Genomic DNA, 10,365 nt, shown 5'->3' with positions numbered 1-10,365 from the left:
TTAACATTTTGATTATGTCCTTAATAATAACCTATGTACAAGTAAAAAAGCTAAAAGAAGGTTAGTTCCTATAGTCATTGATAGTTGAGAAGAGGCATGCACTTGATGGGCTGGGCTAGTGTGTGGATAAGGCCATAACCAAAATCATACTAAATTTAGCTAAAATTCTCTTAAGTCTTAAAGATCCATCAAATTGAAGACAGAGAGATATATGGTCCTAGCAATTGAAAAGCCCAGTGGGATCATGCTTCATAAATCAAGGGTTTTTCTTCTTTATCTTTTATATTTTGTTAATCATTTGGTTCATACTTGGTTTGGGCTCTGGGAATATTTGACACATTTTGTAGACAGCTGAAGCAAACTCACCATTCTTATTCTTTTCTATTTCCATCCTCTGATATTTAGGTACATGTCAAATATATCCTTAACAACTGAAAGAACCCAGTAAGTCAAGTCCATCCAACGAAGTATTTCAAGTAGAATAGCACCAAAACCATATACATAAGGACCGTAACCATGATACCGTACATACACATGGCTTCATATTCTTATTCTGCAAAATGTAGTTGGATTTCAAGTTACCACTAACCATGCATAAAACCATGTTTGCAAAGCTCTTGATGCATGAAAGCTAATGCCCTAGCAACTATAGCTGCTATTGCAATTTACCAAATAGGTTCCCAGTTAAAGGCTTTTGAAGTACTTAGAAAACACATCTAGTCTTTAATACAGGTTGTGTTCCGGATGGCCCAATAACTCAATAGCCCAAAGGTCAGGGCCCAACCTCAACCCAACATCCACGTCAGCCGTACTAGTTGGGATGATACCCCAACTCCCAACAGGGCGACTTTCCCAAGAGGAAGCACCAAAATGTCCTACCTTGGGACCATAACCCCCAAAGGCATTCGCCCCAGATGCCATAAGGAAAAACTGCCTCCTTTGCCCCACGCTGACACCACCGGGTACAGAGGGAGCAGCGCTGCTACAACAGCAGCGCCTGCCATGCTCAATACTGCCACCGATAGTGAATCCCAAGGAGGGTTGACTCCCTTCTCACCAACTCACACCAGGTGCACACCACCCTCCCTTATAAATAGCCCCATGGGCACACCATGAAGGGATTATGTATCGTTATTCTGCTTATTTGCTTTGAGTCATATTATTACTTACTTATTCATTGTTGATTGTTTGCTTATACTTGGCAAAGTACCTCTTAACTTGGTTTGTACCTTTGCTAAGGGTATTATCCATATAGTGACTCATCCCTGAAGGGAACATAGTGGGCTTATAGATCCCAACGGTACATGTTGGTTTATACCAAGTTTATAGGCATCATGCTGGTGAACTGCTGTACTATTTAGGAGATTGTAAGCATGAAATTTACAAAATCAGGTACCATTTTTTTTTTGTTGATTAAAGAAAGCATAAAATATATGAAATAAAAGAAAAACACAGTTTTTCCTTTAGAAGCTTAAATAAAGTTTCGTTATGCTGATCTTCATAGACTAAAAGTTCACCATGTTTAGAACAATAGAAAACAAGAGGTGACAGTACTAATAAGTGCTTCACTAGGCTCAGCATTTGGTCATGAAAGTTCTGGATATTAAGAAAGCTGTTTGCAATGAAATGGCCATGCACATGTTGAATGTGGCCACTGAAATTGTTAGAAACATTGAGCTGGTCAAAATTGGAGAAATCAGAAGTTATTATTGTATTGGGCAACGAGCATATCATCCTTGAGATTCAGGACAAGTCTAATCAAGTCTTGTCAAATTACTAATGCAAGCAATTAAACTAAGTCAAGGTTTTCCCTTGCAAGCTAGTGAGATATTTGCAGTTTTCAATCTCATGCTATTTTTCCACCAAAGTTGCTGCTATCAAGAATAAGAATGATAAATAAAAGATGCTCCTATATAAAAATAAGGGTTTTATAAGAGTTATGTTGTAGGAAAAGTGATTGTGTTATGTTATAGAGATTCGTTTTGCGTGCCGAAGTTTTTTTTTTTTTTTTGCTGCGGGCCCCACAAAATGTTGTGTGTGTAGGAAAATTTTTGTGGTCATGTTAAATGATAGATGATAAACCCTAAAAATAAAAACACTAACAAAATCAGATAACACAAAGAAAGCAAAAAGCTTAAAAGCTGGAACAAGCAAACATGCTGGGCCTACAGTTTGTTGGCTCCTACTAAACTTGTTTGCCTCGCTACAAACATGAAGAGTCACTAGAAAATATGGTTATAATATAGTTATATTAAAATCCAAAATAGTGAAAACCATTAACTTTATATGCCTTAGCTTTCAAATGTAAAGAGTTAATGGTATTTAAAGGTAAAATTTGTAGTTAGAAATATGGTAAAGATTATATTTAAAAAAATTTTGTTTATAAATTATACTATACACTCCACGGAGTATTAAGAGTGTACTCTCCGAAGTATATAGTATAGTTTATAAATATAACCCTACCATAAAAATATTATTCTATAACATTTCACATGTTTCCAATTAAAGTAGGGAGGAGAACAAGGAACCCTAACCTTTAATTAGTAATTTTTATTTCCCTTTGTATTATATGTGTAATTTTATTAATTTCTCTATCACTTTTTGTTTGCTTAAATAGATTTTATTAGATAATTAATTAGTAGTTGATAATTAGTTAAGCCGTTATCCCAATGAGAATCATACTATACTTCCACGTTATTAGTTGCGTAACCCTTTATATTTGTGTAACCAACACACCACAAAATTGTGGTAAAGAAAGAAATTTAAGGATTTATAAAGTCTAGGTTGACATTTTAGCCTTTGATTTTCCCTTGAAGCATCCCTCTTTTTTAAAAGGAAGATAACTTAAGAGATCCTTGATCCGTGGATGCCACCGAACTTACATATTTTCTTACATTTTAATTATTATATACTTGTTAGTAGTTTGTCATAAATATATCTAGGGTATAAATGGACCAGACTAGCCTGGCCTACAGCCCGGCCTATATTGAGCCTGGCCTAACCCGACCTACGTTGAAACTTAGAGTAAACTTAGGCTTATAAGAAAATCTTTTTAACAAGTAGGCTATAGGTCAATTTTGTCGAGCCTAGCCTAAAGCCTTGTAGGCTGGTTTATTTAATTTTTTAAAATAATATAATATAATATATTTATTTTAGGGTATATGATATACATTATAGAACTAGGATATTATGTTGATTCTTTCTTGTTTGTAATTTTTTATGAATTATGAGAAGTACTAATGCATGCATGATTGAAACTTTGCTCAGTATATTTTTATAGTTATTTTTTTTACTATTGTAAAATTTTTAATGCTCACTCGTGAAATTTATATCTCGTGTAAAAAAATGCAGCAATTTCTGAACGCGTTAATGACTTGTAATGTCAAGCGAATATTTTAAAAATTGTTAAAAATATTTTTAAAATTTTAAAAATATTTCACTAGGAAGGCCTACGGGTCATATAAGGCTCTTTAATTTTTAAAAATAGGCCAGATTTAGTCTATAAATAAAGCCTTTAGTAAACCAATAGGCCAGATAAGTTGAATATTTTTTTACGTAAGCTTAGGTCAGAAAGGTCAAAGCCCAGTCCAGCCTGTCCATTTACACCCTTATTTATATAACAAACACATTAGTCTTGTTTAAGATACATATTACTTTAACAAAAAAATTTCATATTAATTATAATTATCTCTTTGAGGTGAGAAAAACACAAACTATAAATCACTTGATTTATTTGAATATTATAAACACTGTGGACTAAGGTTGTTCTATTACTTTTGGACCCTGGGTCAATGGTAATATGAAAAAAAAAAAATTACATGACATTATAATAGAAGTATAAGACAGACTAAAATTATTTTTAATGTGATATCACAAAACCAATTATTTAAAAGGGTGAATTTTTTATTTTAGAGATATTCCAATTGGTTCATCACTTCGTATCTTATTTGATTCGAGGCTGGTCTTGGGATTAAAACTTTAACCCTTTATAAAAAACGGTATTAGAGAGGATCAAACATATATTCTCACTTTCATTTGTTCAATTTCTTGACACTAACTGAACTACCATCATTTAATAATAAATGATTAAATTATTAAGCGAAGCAACCGTGAAAAATGGACGAAAAGAAAAATATTTGTCCTTTTAAATAACATAATTTATGTCATTTCACTCTTATAAAAAAGTGAGACCCACACTTTTATTTTTTTTTGTCCACTCTTTCTTCTCTATAATTTATCTATTTCTTTTAATTAAAATAATACAACTTTATATCATCTAAAATGACATACATTTTCCCCAATTTTAGAACATTTTTGCAGTTGTGCCTGCTTAATCATTTTCCAATTAATACCATACATCACGAATGACGTCTAATACATTAGAATAACAATTGTGTCACTCATGATGATTGCTCAGAAGATTCTTTTCACATTACATTTTCAATCTTTTAAACTTTTATTTAAAACAAACGATTCCATTTTTTTTTTTTTTTTGGTAATCACCATTCTCTTTTATTATTAGCTAAAGAAATGAAAAACAAAACTATTTATGATATTTTATTGATTTTAATAAATCTGATATTATAGAAAATAATTTTTATCTCCTGTATATATAAAAATATATGAGACCCATATTTTTTCTTTCTTTTTTCTTCTTACACGAGCTCATGTGGTCCTTATACATTGGTATATATATATATATATATATATATATATATATATATATATATATATAAAAGATAAATTATTTCATATAATATGAGAATAATTAAATCCTATTTTTATTTTTCTTAGTAAACTAAACTAAACAAATAATATTTTATTTTGTCATGTTGTGTCACTTGTTCACAAAGAGACAAAAGTTGTTAACATGGTGTACAAAAAGAAAAATAGAGATATGATATTATTAATATTAATTAATGTTATTATTAATATCATTATTGATTTATTTTATCATTAGATCGATTATGTTGATTCAGGAATTATATTTCTTCATATTTAATATTTTCACATTAAATATAGAAAATCATAACTTTAAACATAAGGAATCATAATTATATACAGGAAGAAATAAATGTAACGGTTGGATCAATATAATCGATCTATAAGTGAAATAAATTGATAGTGACATTGGTAATAACACTAATTGATAGTAATCATATCCTATCACCAAAAAGTATATGCTAAACTTAAAATAATTTTACCAAAAACTCCTTCAAAATATTTTTTTAAAATAAATAAATAAAAATAAATTATTTTTAATTTAATTTAAAATTATCATTTAATAAATAAATTCATATAATATAACTTTTTAGATTAGCAGCTTTAACTTTGATATTGCAGTTGACAATCCACAGGAACATCATTGTAACTTAGGAGAGACTACAAAACAGATCCCTGAACTGAACAATAATAAGGTCTGTGTTCTGTGAGACCAAAAAATTGAATTCACATAAGGATATGGCAAGAAGATGGTCCTTTTACAAGGATTTGCTTCCTGTGGTTGTGATTATAGGCAACGAATGCAATGACATGGGTTTACTCACTCTTTTCAAAGCAGCTACCTTGCAAGGGATGAACAACCATGTCTTTGTTGCTTATGCTTATGCTGTTGCTACTATCATACTCCTTCCTGTTACTATTTTCCATCGAAGGTTGTCCCTTAATTCTAACTGTGCAGTTAGTTAGTTTACAATTGTAATGATTCCTTCATGTTTTTTTTTTTTTTTTTTCATGTCTCTTTGCAGGTCAAGAGTGGCTCCTCCACTCAGTTTCTCCATAATATCCAAAATTGTTCTTCTTGGGGTGATAGGGTAAAGGCACTTACTTCCCTTGATTTTTAGACCACAATTGTTGAGGCTTTGTAGTATGAGTTTTCTGAGTTAGTGTTGATGTTAATTATTAGGGTCTTATATTTTCTGATAATTTATGTCTCTTGTTTTGGAACTTGTTGCCCTTGTTTGTGTTGCAGAAGTTCAGCTCAGATGCTAGCATATGCTGGCACTAGTTACAGTTCTCCAACACTTGCTTCATCAATTGGTAATCTGGTACCTGCTTTCACCTTTATACTTGCCGTCACTTTCAGGTTCACTCCCCTTTTGTTGATTATATTTGACAAATTCTTACTTATTTAAGCTAAGTTTTTTAAATTTCTTTTTCCTATTTGAGGAAATTACTTGCAACATAAATATTTAGCAATAATTTCGAACCTGTTTTTATATATTTACTTTTCGTGAACGCAACGCAATATCTTAAAAAAGCACACACACACTTGATGTGAAAAGGGGCATGACCTTTCAGAACTCCACTACTTAAATTTAATCAATCTTTTTTAGATTAATGGTATATTCCTAAGATTTAAGAGAAGTTAACTAAGAATCAAGATGTTAATTACTGTTCATCTCATAAGTAAGCAACTATACATTTCATTTACATTCAAACTGTTGTTTCTTTGGTGGACAAAATTCTACTCTTTGACACAATTCACTAGTTCTCAATGAGATTTTTCAAGGAATTGGTTTTAAACTACTGGTTTAGAGTGCTTAATATTAAAGACTATGAATATCTCTGTCTATTGTCCACTTATTTTTGTTTTCTCTTATACTCTTGCCACTGAAATTAAGGATGGAAAAAATAGCTGCAAAAAGTAGAAGTAGTCAAGCTAAGGTAATGGGAAGCATAATATCAATAGCAGGTGCATTTGTACTGACTTTCTATAAGGGCCCATCAATCATCAATGGTCATTACCATCTTCCCTCACCACTTCAACAACAACTAATTAACATTCTTAATTCTGAGGATGCAAGTTGGGTCATTGCTGGCATTCTGCTGATAGCTGCATATGTACTGACTTCACTATGGTACATTGTACAGGTAGGTTAGGAATTGTCTTAAAGTAAGAGGTATACTTATAGAAATTAAAGAGTTTAATTGATAACCAATATAGAAACATGAACAGTTTAGAATTTATAAAATAGAAGCTGTTAAGAACCATTTCAACCTAAAACCTTAAGGTGTTGGGTGAAGGTCTTTTTAATGATTTATATTATTCTCTAACACACCCCCTCACGCAAGAGCCCTTGGACTTGAAGCGTGGATATTGCACAGGCTCAATTTTGGTTTACCTTTTTAATGCTTTTTAATTAATTCCACTAGAAAGTGGGGGGCGGTGAGGATCGAACTCGTGACCTTATGGTCACTGAGGCTCTGATACCATATTAAGAACCATTTCAACCCAAAACCTTAAGGTGTTGGGTGAAAGCCTTTTTAATGATTTATATTATTCTCTAACAGAAGCACAAGATCATAGATATGTGAGAATAAACTTACTTAATTTTCGCATTAGCGGTTACCTCTTGCACTTTATTATTCTCTTTAATTTTCTTTATATGGAAAGCTTCAAAAAGTTCTCAATTTTTTTGATTCCTATATTCATTTCATAGGTGGAAGTCTTGAAAGTGTTCCCGGATGAACTAACTACGGTCTTCTTGTATGACGTGACTGCCACCATCACAACAACAATTGTTTGTTTATTCACAGCGCCAAATACAAGTGCTTGGAAAATTGGACTAAATATTTCACTGATCTCTATTGTCTGCTCTGTAAGATACCCTTGCAAACTACTGCTATATACACTTTTAAGCTTGTGTATTGTATTGATGACACATTCTTTTTTTCTTAGGGAATATTTGGAAAGTTAGTCAGCAATGTAGTTTACACCTGGGCAGTGCACTTAAAGGGGCCTGTCTTTGTTTCATCATTCAAGCCACTCCAAATTGTTATTGCTGTTGCCATGGGAGTTATGTTCCTTGGTGATACTCTTCACTTTGGAAGGTATGGCTAATTCAGTTTTTGCATTTGATTCTTGCTTAAAATGCAAGGAAGTGAATATAAAAGTGTTAGATAAATACAGCAGTTGCATTATGACAAAATCATACCTGTTGAGCATGTGCTGTATGAAATAATCATGAATGAAACCAAAACCTGGTAGTAATGGACATAAGTGGATTAGAAAAAACTAGAATGAAACAAGATAAGGAAAATGAAGAGTTAGCTAATAGGAAGAACCATGATGGTGTCAAAGAAGACAACTGAGAATGACTCCATAATGAAAAACTAGCTTGCGGTAGATTGTTTATTCACTGAATAGGTGACCATGTGTGCTTATTCATCCTCAACCTGAAACTAACCACTTTTTGGAAATTTTCTTGCTCATTTGTGATTTTCCACTGATCAAATGCCATTTTAATTAGTTAATATCATTAAAACCCTTTAAAAGCTCCAAATAGTCATGGAATCAGTTCATTTTTCTACTGATACAATATTGTCATATGAAGAAGAAGCTGTCCAATTTAATGATATTGTTTGCTGAACTGTTCATTTGCATACATTCTTTCTTCATTTTGCAGTATAGTTGGAGCCACAATAATATCATTTGGCCTTTATGCTGTATTGTGGGGCAAAGCAACAGAAGAGATTGAGGAAGATGTTGGTAGCCTTGAATCACCAACTACTGAGAATGTTCCTCTCTTGCAAAGCTACATAACTAAAACTTCTGACAAGAATCCAGATAGAAACTATTGTAAGACAAGCAAACCATAAGGAATCCATTTTTCTGGTCATAGAACAGCAAAGTTCACAATGCTATGATGAACAAAACTGTGGTTTCATTGTCTCCCAAAGGTGATATGAAGTTGTCTTCCAAACCAAGTTGTTTACCCTCTAAGAGGATAGTGAATGGAAGATTTTCAATAGTTCATTGGATATAAGACAATGGATGGGATTTCGTTGAATAGAAGTTCTTTCTTGTCTACTTTCACCATTAAGCAAGGCTAATGATACATAGCTTGCAAGTGGGGGCAACCTTTGTTCAAGTGTTTTATGGAAAAGCTAGCATTTTTCTGTCTAGTATCATGTCATTCTCAATGTATACATGTACAGGATAAATATAAACGTAAGTTAATTTGTTTGGACAAGAACTGAGTTCCATGTCCCTATTTTAATTTAAAATAATTTATTTTTAATTTAATTTAAAATATATCATAATTATAATTTAATGACAAATACACATTTTCTTCTCCCTTCTCACTCAACTTCTCCATAGTTGTTGAAGGGGTCACTTATCATTGTTGTTCGTGTTATGGAATATTATCTATATTCTAACTACCTACCCAAGAATCCCTTAATGAATAATGACCCAATTATCCTAACAGTGAGGAACAGTCAAGATAAGGAGGATAGAACCCCTATCCCTAAATTTGAGTAGGTGAATCCTACACCAACTGGGAGATCTACACAGCCCAAGAGGTAAACCCTATAAATACAAGGCTTAAGACCCCCAGGTACACATTCTGAACTCATTTACTACTACTGCCACACACTAGGCACACACCTACGTCGCGGCTATAAGCCTATTGCTTGTGCACAGTGATTGGAATATTGGCTATAAGCCAACCAAGGTACCTATCTATAGGATATCTCTGAGCGCATACCTTACGGTATTACTATACGGTTCTCTAGGACCGAACATTGGCGCCTCTTCCTCGGTGTACTCCTTACCAAAGAGCCAGTGTTGAACTAACCGAGGCAATTGTTTCACCATCTCTTCATCAATGTCCTCTCCACCACCTCAGCCAGCAGCCGAACCAGAAGAAGGACCAGGGGCACTCATTTCGGCGCCAGGAGAAATGACAGGGAAGAAACCCTTTCCTCAGGATGCTCAAATGGGGATATGACGAAGGGGCGTAACTCAATGTCCCTCCCTAACAGAGAATGAAGAAGCACAAAACCTTGCAATGCTACATAAACTGACAGCAAAAGGAAACAGAGGAAAGGGAAGTACCTGAATATTGAGAAATGAAGGAAAGGCAAGCTAAACTCAACCCTTCGAAGGTCTGCACAAAGAAAAACACCAATGGATCTGGGAGACACACTCGAAGGAGATGCCCAGAAACAGAAATGGCCAGAAACAAAAATGCTCAGAAATGGAGACGAAGATGTGAAAGTTGTGAACAAACGCGAGAAGGAAAATATAAAGGCGATCTCATTCTTAGGCGCGAATGTGAAAGGGCCTCAAACGTTTGAGTTGCTAAGGACAAGGGGGTAAAATCACCCCCCACGCATTTAATGAGCGCAATCATCACGTATGCAGGCTCAGAACGGCGCACTACCTACGATGCATGACCCTCAAATGGGCAGGAGACACGTGGAACGCCGTAACCGTCACTGCAGGTGGGAAGCGAAAGGTCAAGTCAATATGACAAGAGGTCAGACTTGACCTTATCCATAGCCGATTTGACACCACGGCCAGAAACGACAAAATAAGATCTCGGCAAAACAAGAAAAGAAAAATTCTTTGGACCAGAC

The 10,365-nt window shown here is 33.7% G+C and overlaps 1 protein-coding gene across 1 annotated transcript; it reads left to right on the top strand.

The window, feature by feature from the left end:
- Positions 1-5,371: 5,371 nt before the first annotated feature.
- Positions 5,372-8,947, top strand: LOC133312535 (WAT1-related protein At3g28050-like). Its single transcript, XM_061513751.1, has 7 exons — positions 5,372-5,654; positions 5,748-5,813; positions 5,972-6,085; positions 6,624-6,873; positions 7,443-7,601; positions 7,682-7,833; positions 8,409-8,947. The coding sequence occupies exons 1-7, from the start codon at positions 5,461-5,463 to the stop codon at positions 8,599-8,601; spliced, it is 1,128 nt and encodes a 375-aa protein (XP_061369735.1). The 5' UTR covers positions 5,372-5,460; the 3' UTR covers positions 8,602-8,947.
- The last annotated feature ends 1,418 nt before the right edge of the window (positions 8,948-10,365 follow it).

This window comes from Gastrolobium bilobum, unplaced genomic scaffold, assembly GCF_033153095.1.
Source record: "Gastrolobium bilobum isolate Gb01-03AN ecotype WA unplaced genomic scaffold, APGP_CSIRO_Gbil_v1 utg20371, whole genome shotgun sequence".
NCBI lineage: Eukaryota > Viridiplantae > Streptophyta > Magnoliopsida > Fabales > Fabaceae > Gastrolobium > Gastrolobium bilobum.
This window is presented reverse-complemented; position numbering and strand designations above follow the sequence as displayed.